Consider the following 18,941-nt stretch of genomic DNA (forward strand, 5'->3'; position numbering starts at 1 on the left):
ATTACTTACACAATGCTTAAGTGTTTGAAGGCAAGTGCTGAAAATATTTGGGCTTTTTATATGAAGAGCTACAAAGATACTGTTGCTGCCTCTAATATAAAAGCTGGAGCACTGAATTGGAATACTGAGTTGCTAACAAATTTTAAAGCTCATCATACTAGTATTCACCATACAAGCAAATCTACCTAATCCAGATTATAATTTCAGGTTATACCTTCTTAAACTTTCTGAAAAAAAACTTCACAGAATTGTTTGGCCAAAACAGGAAGGTAAGGAGGCAGGAAAAGCTGTGTACAGAGCATGGTCATAATGTATACATAAAAGCCTCAATTATTAAGAAGAAGGATGAATTATCCACATTCTCTTGGATCTACCTCAATGCTGCCATCTCTTCCTATGGTGACATTCCTGTGGCAGGATCCCTGGGAAAGTCTTCCTTATAACTTGTTTCTTTTCTGTTACAATCTCACAAAGCACTCTCTGCTTGCTTTCTTTGCCCATCATTTAGATAACTGAATATCCCAGAGCAGTGGGTGAGCCTGGAGGCTTGGGAAGTACAACAAAAAAGGCAATAAGAATAGGCATTCTTCTCAATTGTCTCTGATGATCTTTAATTTTAAATCAGCCTGGATCCCTTCCTTTGCAAGAACACAATGGGGGTAATGTAATTAATTTAGAGGAGCTCTTTTTTTGGAGACTGAGAGAGGAAAGGTCATATTGAAGACTATCTGAGTCCTCCACGAGGCTCACAAAGACTCAGGGCATGTATGTCCCTAATCTGCCTTTGTGCCTCCTGTTCTTATGTGACCTTTCCCCTTGGGTCTCAGGCACTACGGTGACAAAGCACCAGAGCTCCAGGAGGCCTGACCCAAGCTGAGAGCTCTGGTTGCTCTTACAGTTAATTTTCTCACCCAACTTATGTTAGTGACATAACTGTCCTGCGATAATCCCACTCAGTGCCTTTCCCTCTGGCCTGAAGCCACTGAAGCTGTGTTTCCTAAGGCATGTCCTTCAGAATACTAGTCCTGTGAGATGCTCAATGAACAAAGTATTGATGGTCAAATAAGTCTGAGAAACATGTAGACACGAACCTTCTCTTAGACATTCACAATGCAATCTGAAATTAAAGCTTCTGTAAGTCTTTCAGTAAAGAAACATTTCACTTTTAGTCATCATTTTCCAAGTATATTTAATCAAGAAATCCCTAGTGTATATGTGTATAAAACTTATCCAAATCTCACGGAATAGACTTTGGGAAACTCTGAATTAAGGTTGTGGTTTTAGCCAATATCTCTTGCGTGTATTCTAATTAACCTGCCACAGTGTGAAAGAACACCAACACATGGTCTTAAAGTGGCAATGCCTGGTGTGTGTTGAAGTACTAGGAAGTAGAGTAGGAGGTCCATCTAACTCAAACACCAAATATGTCTCTCAGTATGAAATTTAAAGATTCCAGCAGAAAAGCAAGAATCTTGAAAACTAATTGAGCAGATATTTACATGATGCCAGAACTATTTTAAAAATATAAATGGAAATTTGCCAAGTAGTTACAGTAATGTCCTTGGGTTTTAGCAATTTCCATTAGAAATATTCCATAGAATATTCTGAATATAGAATCATGCAGAAACACACACACACACACACACACACACACACACACACACACACCACACAAGTACACAGCATGATTCTCATCCTGACTCTCTCTTCCAGTAAGAAGTTTCCTTTGAAGGCATTGATGGCTCCACTCATAGAAGACGTATAGATATGAGAAAGAAACTACAACAAGACAGTGTGAATTAACACAACAGTTTTCTAATTTATCTTTTCACAATGAGTGTATCCTGAACACAGAGGGAAAGTAAACCAACATTTCTCTCCTCCCACTCCTTTCTTTGTCTTCTGCTTTTGGATGGCACAATCTGGGACTATGTATGTTGATAAGGGGCCTATCATCAACACTCTTGTAACAAAGAGTCTTTCCCTATTCTCTGGAAACTCAGGACAAGGATGTATGTAACCAGTGAACGTTCTTCCATTCTCTTAATATTGGAGAAACCGAGAGGGGTAACTTCTCCTTCTCAATGCCCAATGAGTAAACAATGGAGGCCAACTGCTGAGTGAGGAGCTCAATAATTTTCTGTAAGAGATGCCTTCTGTGAACCTAACATTTGGGCAGAGTATTCTTCCTCCTTCTACTTCCCAGGGTTTTTCACGAACCCTTCCTCTTCAATAGCAAAATGTCACTGTGCCTCCTGGAAAGTGTCACATTGTATTCTCCAGCTGTCTAAGGTTTCTGTCCTTCTTTAATCTCATACGACAATGACTTCAGATCAGGAATAAAATGTCTCCCACTCTCCAGTCTTTGATTTGTCTAATTTCCTCCCTTTAAAAATCTCATCCTTCCCCAAATTAACGACACTAATGCCAAATGCTATCATTCTCCACGTTGGTAATTGTGGGCCAATTAGATCAAAAGAGTTATAAATATTTAGAAGTCTCAGATCTTACTGATATGCATAGACATGACTCAAATATATACAAGAATGAGGAAGGGGTAAGTCCTTCAAATGTTATCATTTATTTCAGGTTCAGAAATACAGCTTCACATTTTCACGGCAGGTACATGTGACCTTCAAGAATGATACAGGCTTTAGGAACTTGCTTCAAAAATTCCATTCACAGAGTCCGTCCATATATCAGCATTAAGAAATCCTGAAAGTGCTAAGAAGACAGTGAAAAGTATTCTGGCTCAAATTAATTAAAGAAACAACGGAGAAGACAAGATTTTGCTTCTGTACACTGCTTCTTCATAAAAAAGCAAAAGAGAAATTTGATTCAGAAAAGGGAGAGAATAGAAAGGGAGACAAGCAAAGCAAAACAAAGGCTGTACATAAGAAATTAAACTCAAATCAAGTCATGGTAGAACTTCCAGTTGAGAGGAAAAATTTTTATCAAATTGGCAGCAGACAATGCAAGAGGTTAGACAGAGTAATTTTTATCATCATTTTAAAAACATTACACAATGAGCAAAGTTTAAGGAATTTGACAGTAAAAATTAAAAAGAAATGAATGCCTTGAGCTGAGCCATGTGTGAAACCCCAGACCAGAGAGGTGCAACGTCTCACCAACACACCCGCATGAACAGGTCTTCACAAGAACAGAAGACTCTCCCTTGAGTCTCCTCTCTCTTGCTCTCACACAGTCACACATTCTTACACAGATAAACAAATAGCAATGCATATACTACATATGCTTCAAAATATTCTTAAAGTTCACAATACAGAGCACCACATGATTTTAAACATACCAATTAGACAGGATGACAACATTATCTAGAAGACACATGGAGCTTTTCGGAAAGGACTGAGTGATCTAGTGCACTAATAATTATTTCTCTGAAATGATCTAGGTTTATTCACACTAAACTCTGAGCTCACAGCTAGCAGTCCTCTTATGAAATGATGCAAAACTCATGGCTTGAGTCTCATATCTTGTCTTCTTTCACTGAGTTCCACAGTTCAGAGACCTACTATTTAGGCTTTGTTCTCAATGTTAAGGAAATTCCTGTCAATTTCAAATAATTACATTGTTTGCCAAATGACAGATGTTTACCTGAAAAAAGTAGATGGATGACCTACCTCTACGGTATCAGGTAACTTCTCCCCTGCATTTTTAGCAAATTTACTCAGAAAAATCCACTACTTTTATTATATTGCTGTATCCCTCTACTTTATTTTTTAACTTTTACTATAGAGAAAAAATGACTATGTAGACCAACTTAGCTTTTTAAGACTCAGCTCAGCAATCCAAGGATAATTTATAATTCTAATCAGAGATCTTAAAGGTAGGTTTCCAGATCTTACTCTTCCTATCAAACTATATTGGCAAAGGTAACTTCTTAGAAAGCAATGCTGTGGATTTAGATACAAATGCTTGTGGATATTACTCTTACCATGTTGTCGTGGTAATTCTGAGCTTTGTGCCTCTCAGAATAATTACAATGTGGAGACAATTTTGCGTACCTCATGTATGTTATCAGAAACGAACCACTATTATCACGTATTATGGCAGATCCCTCAAAGCTACCTCTTGTATTCGCACAGTTTAAAAAATATATTTATACCCACACATACAAAGCACATGTATACATAAATATTTACACCCATACATATACATCTATATACAATGACATACAATCACATTCATGCTTGTGGCATTGTAACAAGCGCTTTTAAGTCTACCTACTCAAAGGGGCACAAAATACAGATACAGAAACAAATTTACTATGTATATACTGTATACATAGAGACACATGCATAGAAAATGGGTTTGTACACGGAAAACATCAACATTTATCACATACTGGTATTAGGTCCCATTTCATATTTGAGAATTATGGCTACAGTCTATACTAAAAAGTCATAAAATTAATCTATATGACTACTTTTTAATTCTAAGTTCAGAAGGCTTATAGTTATATCACAGGTACTGGTTTCATTATAATGTTTTGGAATGAGTTTGTATCTGAATTAGTAGGCAATGTGCTAATAAACAGACCCTACTGCTCGTCTATGTTACAAAACACAGCTAAAAGCAATTTCAGAAGAGTAGTCTTTGGAGATGATTTCAGGAAATGCAATATATCTGTTCTAAATCAATACTATTTCAATCATCTGTCCACAATCGAGTAAATGGTTATTCCAATTAGTCAATAAGCATGCAAGACATAACATGTGACCATAAAATAGATTTTTCTATCAAATAAACATATACATTTATTTTTCCAAATCCTAAAAACATCATATGTTTTATTTTATTACACTAGACATGATGGAGCTACATCTATTGTATAGACAACATCAGAGCAATCAGTTAGGAGGAAGTTACAAGGAAGATTATACGTGGTATGGGGAACACTTAGAAAGCTCATTAGGCTACATTCCCATCTTAAGGCCTGATATGAATGCTGCACTTCAAACCACGCACATGCCAGAGCTTCCGACTTCACTCACAGTGACATCTCCTTTTAGCAGGATGCAAACCCTTTGGGAAATGGGATTAATACCAATCATATGGCATATACTGCAGCAAACTGAAAATATTCTCTAACATGACTGCTGAAATCCCAGGGGAGGCTGGGTTCTAGTAGAGATAACTTAGAAGTAAAACAGGACAAAAACATACCCACAAAGAGAGACACTTGGGACAGGGAAACTGGAATTATAATCTGAGAGCAAAAGCCAAAGATGACAAATGCCATTGTTTATGACTGCATAAGATCAGTGGAAAGAAACTTGGAAACAAATCTCCAATTTTCTTTGACATGATTTGTGCTGATCTAAGAACACACCAGTGGTTATCCACAATATTTTCCTTTAACAGAAGGAAATTTTTGAAATACAGCAAAATGCAAAACCACATTTAGCACAAAGCCAAACCCTAAAGTATATAATCCTTTAGCTGCCTATTTTAGAGAATTCAAAGGAAGAAGCAAACGGAATCTTAAAAAGAGGGAATTTTGTGAAAAGATCTCGCTGTAGATTATTTATTATACTGTGGATGTTTGTTTAACATATTTCCATTTAGCTGTGACACTGTTTTTAAAGACCGTGTGTATCTTGCACATCTGTTCCATTCACAAAAAGTTAATTTTTTTTTCCAATGAGAAAAAATAACATATGAGAAGACTTAGGAGGGGTGACGTTCTTTATACAATCACTTGTAACTTAAAAGCTGAAATGCTCTTTTTGTAAACCTTATATTCTCTGATATTTGCCTATTATAGGTGAGCTAGCTGTAACCTGTTAGAATAAGTTCAATATAATGCCATTCAACTTGGCAAGTTCTCTTTTTAATAATGGTTAAAAGTCTTTACTTCATACTTTATGAGTGTGTGCTTTGGGTATAAACTACACAGGAAATTAAAGTTAAGTTAACATACAAATCATGTTTGCTGCTTTCAAAGGGAGACATTTCAGTTGGTGAAACCTGATTTACTCATGCAGAATATGAAACAGTGTCGAGGGACACCACTGTTCAGTGAGTACTTGGTCTGCTGTCTGGGAACAGTCAGCAGACAAAATTCCAGTTGGCTTCTGGCTGTTTCCTACATGCTAATCGTCTGGTCCTAGCTAGCCCAAAACTCAGCCTCAAGACTGAACTATTAACCTCCAGGCTAAACCGCTTTTGCAAATTTTAGAAATGGTAGGAATCGCCAGTTTGCTTTAGATCTCAATGTCTTAATACCGTTTTCTGGAAAGACCAGGATAGAGACTCTGAAGCGGCACAACTGTAAAACTGTGAGCTCTGCTCCTAACCCGCGGCATCTCTCCCTAAAGGACTTTTCCTTCCATTCCAGGTCCCATTCTTTAAATACGGTTATCCCACAGCAAGGCTCAAGACTTATTCAGAAAGCCTAGAATGGATAGAAAGTTACATTAAAACTGTTTCAAAGGTAGGACGAATTCTTACATAAAGGAATTACACATTAGCATGGAAAGAGAGAAATATCTTTGCTCCAACCCACCAAATAAAGTAGAGTTAGTGTCAAAGTGCAGTTAGCCATGCCTAAAATTAGGTCAATATGAAAAATTAAATCTCTTTCATTTTAGCATTAACTAGAACCCATGAGTAAGTGAGTATAGAAGTGAATGAAGAAATTACATTTTTCCAGACACTTCTAGAGATGTGATATTTTGCTTCTTCCTTGAACTCTAAACTAACTAGCCAAATCCATTGACTGACTACAGAGAAACAAGCTCGCTGTTGAATGTGCTTCTAGCATGAAGCAAAACACATTGGCGTGACAAGCTCTCTAGAGCAAGCAATGCGTTAACTTTTCCTTTGCAAACTACCTTGTGCTTCTGGAAAAGTTTTACTCTTAAGGAATCCTAATTTTAAAAAATCACTTCCTAGCAGTCTTATGAAATAAAGAGGAACGAAAGAGGATCTAAATGGGTAATTATGGAATAGGTGGAAACATTAATAATAGACAACGTAATTTCTGTCAGCCAAAACAGAATGTGGGAAAATAAAAATGTATGGCTTAGGTCTAAGCCCACCATCTCATATCTCTTAAGAATTACATTTGGTAGGTAACCTGGGAAACTTGTCCAAAGCCCTTGCAAATATATGCCAGGGTAGGCAAATGGTCCCCAAAGTATAGGGCTAATATACAAACCTACCCTTGGTCAATACAACATACAAAGCCTTGAAGGGTCAGCGGTTTTCAAGAGTCAAACTCCAGAGGTCTGACATACCATGAGCAATGAGGATGAGTGATGAATGCGTTAGTAAAACCGGTTACTTGCCTACTGATGTCCACACATGCGACTACTCATGATTTACTGCAGCGGTTATCAAATATTTTGCTTTCGCATAATTCATTAGTAATTAATTGCCATGCCAGATACTTCGTTTAGTCTAACAGAGAAGATTCTAGTGGACGGATTATAGTGGGACGAGTTGGTGATGGGGGTGGTCTCCGGCTAGAAAGAGAGAAAGAGAAAGGTAAAGAAACATGTAGAATATCTAGCAGAAGGTTGTCCCAAAGACAGTGAGAAAAAGCCATCACGCGCATGCTCATGCACAGACAGGCCAGCAGGAGTGGTTGTCATCTGTAATGATTTTAATGCCGTCACCTTTCATTCACGCAGCATTTTTTAACGAAAACGAGGTATTTTTTCATATGCAAATTTTTCTCAAAACTGAAGTCATCCCTCCCAATACTAATAAAAATATTAAATCATTTAAAAGCCATCTAAAATACACTGCACATTTCCCAGCCAATAGAGTATGATTACATAGAGTAAACTGTACTGTTACGTTTACTCCAGGAACTATAGTCACGAGCCACATAACGATGACCAACTGCATAGACAACGGTGGTCCCATAAGGTTAGTACTGTATAGCCTAGGTGTGTAGTAGGCTATACTGTGTAGGTTTGTGTAAGCACACTCTGTGATGTTTACACGACAACATTGCTTAATGAACGTATCCCTGTCGTTAAGTGATGCGTGATGTCATAAGGTATATTAGGCCTCAGAGACTGATGGGTTTTGAATTTTTATTTCCCTTTATGTAATATTTTTCCTCTTTTTCTCCCTGTCAGGATGTTATTTATAACTTCTCATTGCCTTTCTTGAAACTAAAAAGTTAAAATCAGAAAATCAAGGTTTTTAGAGTTCTCCACAATAAGTGTAATCAGGCTCAGGATGAGAGAACTGCATGAGCTCTAGTTCCTATTTTGGGTCCTAAGTTTTCTTATTAGTAGTAGCGCTGCTCACTTTCTGGTGGTACTGGTGTTTCCGAGAGTGGAGGTTGCTGAATAAACAAACTTCAGAGAATGAAATATCCCTGTACCTGAGAATCTCAACTTTACCAAGTAATACTCGCTATTCCCTGAACCCCCAGATTTATTTCCTAAATGGATTAATAAGCTTTTCTGTGTGTATACTTGACTTCATATGTAGTATCTTGGGGAGTGATTTTTATAACCACCAAAATTCAACAAATTCTACAAATTGAAACCTTTCTTCTTGATAAAACTCTCCCATTGATTTTTTTTTTCAGAAAGATCCCTTCTGGAATTATAGTCATGGCATGGAATTTTCTTCTTTACTGAAAACTAACTTGATCAAATCAAATGTCCTTTCTCAGGTATGAAGAAGTGAAGTTAGAAAAGTTAAAGAAAACAATTGTGGAACTGCGTTAAAAAAATCACAAAGTGGGGCCTGCCCCGTGCCCTAGTGGTTAAATTCAGCACGCTCTGTTTTGGCGGCCCAGGTTCAGTTCCCCAGCACAGACCTACACCACTCGTTGGCAGCCATGCTGTGGCAGCGACAGACATACAAAATAGAGGAGGATTGGCACAGATGTTAGCTCAGGGTGAATATTCCTCAAGCAAAAAGAGGAAGATTGGCAACAGATGTTAGCTCAGGGCAAATATTACTCAGCCAAAATGGGTATTTAAAAAAAAATCACAAAGCTATAAAATAAAATTAGATGCTCAAGGAAAAAAAATCAAAGCAAAAGAGATATTGTTTATTACTGGTAAAAATACTGACCACTTAGGCATAAACTCATAGGTATCAGTAGAGTTCCTTTTGCCTCCTGCACCCAAAAAATGTCCAAGAGGCTTTAGAGGAAAGGCTTCTTTGGGAAGGTACATTCCAATTTAACCTCCGACACGTCTCATTATTAAACAGGCACTCCTTTTTTTTTGAAAGTATAATTAGAGATACTTTATAGGCACAGTAACTAAACTAAACCAATCAATACTAGCTGTTTAATTTGAGTAAACAAGTAAGTCCTCTTCCTGAAGAAAGGCTGTTGGCTACTGTGACCACCTGAAATGTTTTGGCAATTCCCTCCTGGGAAAAATCCTCCCATAATTTCCTTTTTACTTATGACCATGCAAAAATACCTGCCTTTTCGCTAGCATCTTCCTCAATTTTATTTTAAATGGTCATATTTATTTAACTTCTGTTTTGAATCTTGAACCTGTATCATTTTCTCCTTTGATGTGAAGGTTCTAGAGGCCAGAGGTCACGTCCACTTAACTTGTTTCATACAGTGTCTAGCATGGTGTTACATGCGATTACGTTCTCAATGATCTTTTGTTCATCTGGTGGAACTGTTATTCATCCTTCAAGACTCCCCTTGGTGAAGTCTTCTCTGACTTACCTTCCCCTATCTTGATACAGTTGCTTCTATAGCATCTCAACAAATTTCTATTAATAATCATCACATTGACTCCTAATTAGGTTTATATGTTTCTCTCCACAGATTAGAAATGGGCTGTGTCTTACTCATCTTCATCTTTCTGCAGTGTCTGGCTCAGTGCTTGTCATTCAGCCACCGAATGTTTGACAACCGAATAAATGAAAGTTACTCCTAGAAATAAGAACTTAACGAATGCTCATGATATCCAATGATCTTTACATTATACAAAGGCATTTGTGAGTAAATCATTGCTGTTGCAAAAAAAAAAAAAAAGCTACAGAGACATGTAGGATTTAGACTTTTGGGAACTCTACCTATAGGGTATTTGACTGTTCAATTCTTTAGTAGATGTTTGGACTAAATACTAAATAATAGGCCCCCTGTCCTCAGGGAGTTTGACAAATAGTCACACAATCTATAGAAATATATTTTTAGCAATTAAGCAGTTATAGGGGGGTGACAGTTGGCCAGAATCTGAACTCAAAGGAGGGAAACTCTACCAGAAGGTTCAATAATAGGACAGAATTAATTAGGGGATTTTATTTGAAAAAAGTGGATCTTAAACCACAAACATGGTGAAAGGCAGGACACAGCATGGCGTGGTGGGTTGAGAATTGTTTCACATGTGCATGAGAGCTTCAACCACGAACTGTAGCCAAGAGAGCTAGGAATGCAAACTGGATTCTCTTCTGATCCTTTTGTTCTTGGCTTAAATGTCATTCCTTCGCCCTTCCTAACCATCCTATAGTTTCCAACCACCTCCCCATCATTCACGATGTTTGTGTACTTCACAGCACTTAACCCTGTTTGCAATTATGTATTTATTTACTAAATCTATTTAGTGTCCCCCAATAGATTGCAAGTTTCTTGAGAGCAGAGACCACATATTCTGCATTTATTACATGTATTCAGCATGTTGTATAGTGTGATTAGAAGGCAGTGAATAAATATTTATTAAATAATGGACAAATGAAGGACTGAAAAGTGCCTAAACAAAGATTGTTTAGCCAGGTTAGAGCATAGGCCAGGTCAACATGAGCAGGTCCGAGGTGAGGCATGCCACACTTTGAGCCATTTGTCAGAGGCTTATATTTGAGGCAACAAGTTTACACAGAAAGAGTCCTGGATCAGAAGTCGAAAGATGTGGATTCTAGCTCCATTTGCCAATCTGTACCATCATTAACCCACTAAACTTCTCTAAGCCTCAGTTTCCTCATCTGTGACACAGGAGACTCAGACTAGATGATCTGTAACATACCTTCCAATTATACTTTGAGTGCATTATTTACCACGCATCTACTCTGTGGACTGCATTATGTTGCAGGATTTTTAAGAACTCAGGATCTATTCATAGTGGACGAGAAGTGGGATAAGAAAAGTCTGCAAGTAGTTTTACTATGGCATCCCATTTTAAGTGGAAAAAATAGGGCAAAATTTTGTAATTCAGACTCTGAGAATATATTCTGGGAGCTTGAAAATACAATAACGTGGTCAAAGCAGGGGCAAATGTGATTTGAACTGTGGCACATAAAAACTTGAAGGTCGTAAGAGAATGTAGGTCTATAATGAGGTTAAAGAAACTAGAAATTAAGTGATGCGGATTTTAGGGAAGATAGAGAATAGAAAAACTCAACTACTCGGATGGCACAGTAACTCTCATTAATCTCCTCCCCCAGTCCTTCGACCGTGCTGATGGGACGAGAGAAGGACAACAGCAACGGGCAATGGCAGGGAGAAGGCAAGGCAGGAGACCGGAGAATACAACTTGCTGCTGTGTGCCAGACCTTTTGTTTGTCTTGTTCATATCCCAGAACGTAGCATGGTCTTTGGCTCATAGCATTTTTCTTTCCAAATAAACAAATCAGGAGAACCATTCACTGTGAACTCTTTAAAGGAAGCCCTAGGCCTTACATTGAATAGGCACTGCATACCTGTGTGGTGAATTAATGACAGAAAGAATGAAAGATAAAATTTCCATCATGTTCTATCAAAATAATTATGACATCTTTAAAATAAGCCCAGTTTCAGGTTAAAGTAACCCATATATGTATTTAGTAAATTCCTAAAGAGCCCCCCAACCCTTCTGGAAGAAATGAGCATCATTTTATTTCTAAAACAATAACCCCCCCGAATAATCTGTATATAAAACTCTATTAGAAAGCAATTCAAGAGGAGTATTACGTTGTTCATTGTGAATTTTCTTAATAAGTAATGCTAAGGTGTTTGCCAACTTAAACACCAAAAAAAAACATTTAAGGTTTACTGTTAAGGTTAATTTCACTGGTCCAGTTCCTAACCATTCAAAGAGTTTCCAAAGACATTTACCTCATAAGACAGTTTGTTTTGGGCAATGTGAATTTATTTGTTTTGTACCAAATTTTCCTCAGTTGCTTTGTTTAGTTATGGGTTTCATTAAGTAACCTATTATACTGAAATGGAGCATCTTGCATCACTTAGTGTTTATTGAAACTGTGTGTGTGTGTGGGCGGTTTATGGTTACGATAGAAGAGCCATGTTTCTGCTTTCAAATCAAAGGGAAAGATGTAATACTCGAAGTTGCATTTGTAGCTGCAGGGATTGACCATTTACAGTATTTTGGACAATGACAAATTTTCTAAGACAGTCAAATGCTCACACAGGGTGGGTGGCGTCCTGAGGGGAGAAACTGGCTTCACTGATAAGAGAGAAGAGTGCACTATTTGTCGTATTGTCTCGTTTGATTCTCTTCTAAGAATGGAAGAATTAAAATTTCATCTGCTCTTCTTTGGGTTAGCTGGTTCTGAGTATTCGTGACGTGAGGCCAATCTTAACAGGGGTTGGGGGAGAATTCACTAGGGCAAACTGCGTTGGTGCACCAGCAGGTGGGGTGAGGGTGTAATCCGCCTTTAGCTTGCTTCCTGGTGCGTAACTCTGATGACTGAAATGGCTTGGTCTTTTTGCCCCTGCCCTTACTCCTCCTCAGGATGGGAAGTGGGAATTATCTGACTGGTAAATGTGTGAGTCAGACTGGGTCTACGTAGCTCAGTGTCTTTCCTTTCCTATACTTAAATCAAGACCTCATGACTCCCAGTCCAGCATTCTTTCTATTGGGCAGTTACACTGGCATGTTCTAAGGCAACGGTTCTCAAATTGGACTGTGCATCAGAATTCCCAGAGGGCTTGTTAAAACAGGTTGCTGGGTTTCACACAGAATTTCTAATGGAGTAAGACATTTCTAGCAAGTTCCCAGAGGATGCTGTTGTTGCTGGGACACTGGGACACAGTGCTGGGAAAACCACTGTTCTAACGCATAATTAATGATTTTGACCTTGCTTTGTTAGCAATTCAATTCACTTGCCAGAGAAAGTATGAGCAAAAAAGAGAAAGTGTTGGAAAAAATCTTAAAAAGGATGAAGAAATGGTTGTAGGAATACTTTGACACCTTTGGGAATTAGACTTATGTAGGGGTCAAATCAGTTTTAGGTTTATTTTGTAAAGACCAAGATACTATCCTATGGCAGTTTTCTTATTAGTCATCACCAGAAGAATAACTACTTGCTTAGGGAAGCTTGTATTTGCTTATGAAAATGGCAGTAGGCATAAAAAGTAAGCATCTCTAAACGTGCATTCCAAATTCTCCTCTTTGGAGAGGGTGTGACTGAAGTCCAGCCTAGTTAGCTAAGTGGACCCAAATTAAAAAAAAATGAAAACCTTCAAAAAAAGATATACAAAGATGGACACTTCTAGAGGAATGCTATCTGCCTTAGAGGGCAGTTATTTGCATCAAAAGAGGATGTGCAATAGGCTTCTTTTTTTTTAAAATTTCTATTTTTGCTGAGGCAGATTAGCTCTGAGCTAACATCTGTGCTCCTCTTCCTCTCTATTTGTACACGGGTTGCCGCCACAGCATGGCTTGATGAGCGGTGCATCAGTCTACCCAGGATTCGAACCTGGGAACCTCAGGCGGCAGAAGCAGAGCACGAGAACTTAACCACTACACCAGGGCTGGCCCCTGCAATAGGTTTCTTTTATACCACAAGTTCTACTTATTAAATATAATTGAAACTTTAAAATATAACTGTCTCAAAAATTCAATTTACATTTAGGATCATGGGAGCGTTATGCATGCCAGGTTTCAAGGAGCCTCTAGAATCTGATATCAACTTGCCCAACTTTTTTATCTTATTGATGAAACAGGCGGAAAAAAAATGAAGGGTTTTGTCTACTGGACCACAAGAAGCAAGGCACCTCCTTTTTTTCTTGTGGCTACATCTGGTGAATTTCTCAGAAGACAAAACAAAAGAGAACAAAAAACAAAAACTGTTTCCAAGTTTTCTAAAATCATGAAGAGCGCCTCCTACAGTGGGCTCTGCTGACCTCATCTCCAGAGCGGTTCCAGGCAAAAATGCTCTGGAGGCATCAGTCAGCTGGGGGATGCCCACAGTGTCTCCCTCCAAGGAAGGGAAATGCCTTGCTTCTCCACGATCCTCTTGAATTACTTAATCCTTGCATCATTTTTCAAAGTTTGAGGCATGTAAACATAGTTTATCATCTGAACGACATTATAAACTTCCCATGAACTGAGATTACTCCTTGTCCTGTTCACAGCCTTCCACAGCACCTGCAGAGGGCAGTGTCCCAACCAGTCGTTCAATGAACGAGTGAATGGATCCAAGGAGAAAGCAGACAGGAGTGCACCTTTAGGTGAAACGGAAAGCCAACTAACTATGACCCAGGACTTCCTCTTGAGAATGTCTGCTATAGAGAACAGATTATGGGATATAATATTTTACATTTCAGCATTGTGTTTGTGCACTGTTTCTTATTTTGAGCATTTATTCAAAAAACAGTTTTTATATATCTAGAAGGTACAAAGCTAAGCTCAGAAAAACGCTATAACGGTCATAATTTTGTCTACATGGAAGATAATATTTTGTAATTTATTATCAAAAATACTATAGGATGCTATCCAGCATAGTTTTGGCCTTTTCAGCTTTAGTAACAGAGTGAGCCAATACTGTCCAAGAATAGTTTACAGTAGATGTTGAAAGAACATAGGACTTGGAATTCATTTAAAAAGTTTAAGGAATTCTCTAATATGACTCTTGCTACATATTAGAGCCAGCATTTCTTTCCCCTGTGAAAATGAACCCATGATTTTATAACGTATGTCACTGGGAAAGTATGAATCAATTCGTGGAATTTGAAATAAGAACATAAGGAGAAAAACAGTCCATAATTTTTGTTTGATGATACAAACATATAATATCCTGTATAAATTAGTCTCTGAGATAAATGGTAATATAATCTGCCTTGCCACACTTCCTTTACATTGCCTTAAATATCTGACTCGGATTTCAGCCTTAGAGATGGTACGGATATACCCACTTCTGTGGTTGCAGCAAAAAGGCAGCTTAAAGAATGATTTGCCCACAGCAACTCTGCTCAGTTTATGATTTGTAAAAAGAATTTTATGATAGCATTCATCCAGAAAAGGTTTTCAATAGAACAGAACAAGAGAGAACGTGTTTGTTTAAATTGTTTCTTAAAATACACTAAATATTGGGCTAATGCAAAATATATTTTGATTAAGTATTCCACGTCAACTCATTGTGTCTTCTTTCATTCCCTCAATATGCCCTGTCTATGTGCTAGGTGCTGTACGAAGAGTCAGAGATACAGAAACAAAGCCAGTCACTGCCCGGGAGTTTCCAGGTGAGCAGGGGGAGAGACAAGTAGACAACAATAGTGGGATACGTGCTATGAGGGGATTCTGCCTCAAGAGTTTCAGGGATACGGAGTCTTAGCCTGGTGTTGGAAGGAGGTTGGAAGGTCGGAAGGACTTCCAGAAAACAGGAGAAGTTGAGGGGACTGGTGTTCCAGGAATGGGAGATAGGATGTGTGAAGGAAAGAAAGCTAGGAAAGTACTGTCAGTTTGAGAAATCAAGTGTTGTCTTATTCTTTATCACAAGTGTCAAAACGACTTGTCCTAATTGGTAAAACAGATAACTTAGAGGGTTTTTAGTTGTATTAAATATGATTCTTAAAAAGCATTACTTTTGAGATTAACTTTATATTTTAACCTCCGCACTATATCACTGACAACAGATAAGCTGGTTAGAGACACAGATGTGCAGAGAAGCAGAAGGTAAGAGGAATACAGTGGTGAGAAAACTACACAGAGAGAAAGGATGTGGTTTGTAAACAGATTTCCACACACATGGCTATTGAATGAGGTTAAGCAGTGTCCTGTCTGATTATTTTTTTCCCTCCCTCCCCCTCTTCCTCTCTCCCTCCTTCCTTCCTTGCTTCCTTCCCTCCCCCCATCTCTTTTTCTCTCTTTTGAGAAATCCCCAAAGAGATGTCCGAGAACTTACATGTTGTAGAAACCTAGTCCCACTGATGGTAGCTGGGGTAAAACTATTTCTAACCCTCTTCATCTTCTTCTGTCCTCTTCTCCCTGCCCTTCCCCCTCACTCCCACCCCAGGCACCAGGGGAAGGGGTTGGCCAACTGCGCCACTTGGGGGAAGGAGGAGAGGCTGCGAAGGAGGTGCTAAGAACTAGTTACTGGGAGAGGCAAACTTCCACTTCTGAGATGCACATTCCTTTGTCATCTCAAGTCAGGGAGAAGAAGAAAAAGAAGCAGGGATGGGGAGGGAAAAGGCAACACTGTGACTCTCTATACAAAACTGTAACATTCATTTCTGCTTTGGAAAGGTGGAAAAGACTTCTGCCCCTTTCTGATAGAGAGCAAGAACCTTCCAGGCACGAGTTTCTGACCTGGGGCCTTACCTTAGAGAGGGTAAATATGTAAATAGAAATATTGATGGAAAAGCTAACTTTCCAATTCCTTTTATTTTTGTAACAAAAAAACAGAGCAGAGGACTTGGAAGAAGTAGGGAAGATTTATGTTGCACCAATGTTTCATTTCTCCCTGACTGTGATACCTGGTGAATTAAAAGGCCAGTTTTAAATGCACCATGTGATATTTTTCTGGTCACTTATATCAGTCCAAGTGCAAAACAGGGACAGAGCTACCGTTTACTAATCACAATCCCAGCAATTAAAAAAAAAAAATTCCAGCAGGAGGAGCTCTAACATGCCTTAGAGCTCAAATTTTGAAAACAAAAAAGTTTAAAGCAAACAGAAAAACAGAGAGGCAGTGTGCCTTGCAAGCTGCCATGTCAGTGCACAAATATGTGAGTAAGTCCAATTAAACACCGAGCGCGAGGCCAAGGGATGATACTGCGGAGACAGAACGGCCCACATCTGCTCCGTCCGTGAGGCTCCTCATCCTGATGCACTTCCACTGGGGCTGGATCTGTGGCCTGAGCTCTCACTAAAGAGGGAGCAAAAGGCCGATTTCTGGGCAGGTCTAGAAGTAATTCTTTTCCTCTTAAAGTGTCATACTGTTTCTAAATGAGTCTTTGACACTGGCTCAAAAACCACATTTTAAAACGGAATTTTCATCAGTGGTTGAAAGCGTTACAAAAACTCCGAAATGTTCCATCTCCTTTACTCAGTGGCTTGTTGGGTGCTTTTTTAAAATGAGGGAAATGCTGTGTTTGTAAAAATTGGTGCTAAAAGGGCAAGGAATCGTATGTCCCCTGGGCCATGTAAAGACTCTGCAGAAAGAATTAGAGCTTTCTAACACACACGCTCATCAACTGCAGCACAAAGAATTTACTCGGAAAACAGTGAGAAGTATATAAATTTAGCAGTTATCAGATTTTTAGGGTAAGCCTTTCCATTTTGGACGGTATTATGGGAGTGGAATGAACGAGTGGACATACGCAATGATCAGAATTACTTAACCTGAAGGACATTTTCAACCAATCCCTTTTAATCTGTCGCCAATAAGAAGTCAAACTTTTTATTTTACACCTTAATGGTATGCCCACATTTTAAATTTTTATACAAGCTCCTACAGAAACTTTAACTAGACCGATTGAGACCAAAAGTCACTAAATAAAGCTAGTCTAGACGGAAAAATCTATGAAAACCATATGTCTTTTAGGCATCTGTCTTACAAAAACTGCCATCATCCTGGAGAAACAGTTCACAAAATATGCTTTTAGGAAAACAGTGCTGTAAGGTCCTTGGAGCTGTGCTTAAGAAGACGGCTGAACTTGGAGAAAGTCAAGCCAAAATGTTTACAAATGAAAGGCTCCCATTTCTACATACATCTGTCTGTAAACATCACTGAAAGGATCGGCAAAGGCAGATATGACTTATATTTCCACTATTCTAGAAGGGATCAAGCAAGTTTACAGCTTTGTTCCTCCACACTCCTACAGACTATTAGATCAAGGGATCTCAAAGTAACTCTGTTCTCACTCACAGAAAACTGTTTTGAATAATGTTGTACGTGGACGAGGCCAAAGAACCAGCACATTTTCTTCTGATTATTACCTCATCCTGCTGGCCTGCCAAACACAGCCAGAAGGCAGGTGTCCCGCATAAGTACGTAGAGGAAGACTGTCCTATACATTTGGGTGCAGGGCCCAGCCGAGACACGAGGCAAACCAGGAGTACTGAGGGACAGAGCAGGAGCGCATGAGGAGGCAGTCAAGAGAAGTGTTCTGAAACCTGGCTTGTCTGACTTAACACAGCTTTCTGAACTGGGGACAATGGTCAATGCTACCTTCATTAGTCTAGCTAGCTACATGTTTTTACATCTCAAAATGCACTTTAATAAGTGGTACGAAATTCATAGGAAAAACATAGAAAAGCAAACTTTAATGACAAAAACAACATTTTAACTGAAAACTGAACAGTCTACGGAGACTATGAAAGTATAAATTGCAAAGATTCCTTGTGACCCTCAAGAATATTTTACTGAGACTTCTTGCTCGACAGGGTCGGGGACTTTGGAACAACACAGCAACAAAGGTTACTGGTGGGAGTGCCCCGTGTGTCGTTCAGACACCTTTGAAGACGGTGAACAAATGCTACGTATCAAACAGCCACGACGGAGAAAAGGTCCTGGGTTGAAGGTGCATATAGTAAAAAAGAAGGAAATCTCTAAGATGTAATCAATCACACACCAAAGCTTTAAGCAAAAGCAAGAAACACTTTCAACATGTTTATTCAAAGATACTGTGCTTTAAAATGAGTTTTCAATATACTTATTCATTTTCAAGTATTAAGATGGTAGTGGGGTAATTTAGAGTGTTTGAAATGTTAAAGCAGATCAAACAATCATATCAACACCCCCCACTACAGATTCCTAAA

At 38.6% G+C, this 18,941-nt stretch overlaps 1 protein-coding gene across 1 annotated transcript in view; it reads right to left on the minus strand.

Moving 5' to 3' along the window:
- Positions 1-7,383: 7,383 nt before the first annotated feature.
- Positions 7,384-18,941, minus strand: part of DNM3 (dynamin 3) — a 523,181-nt gene continuing 511,623 nt past the window's right edge. Inside the window, exon 20 of the mRNA XM_058540062.1 lies at positions 7,384-7,490. Within this exon, the coding sequence (XP_058396045.1) occupies positions 7,421-7,490 (70 nt within the window). The 3' untranslated portion in view covers positions 7,384-7,420. The remainder of the gene's footprint in view (positions 7,491-18,941) is intronic.

The sequence above is a fragment of the Diceros bicornis genome, chromosome 4 (genome assembly GCF_020826845.1).
Source record: "Diceros bicornis minor isolate mBicDic1 chromosome 4, mDicBic1.mat.cur, whole genome shotgun sequence".
Classification (NCBI taxonomy): domain Eukaryota; kingdom Metazoa; phylum Chordata; class Mammalia; order Perissodactyla; family Rhinocerotidae; genus Diceros; species Diceros bicornis.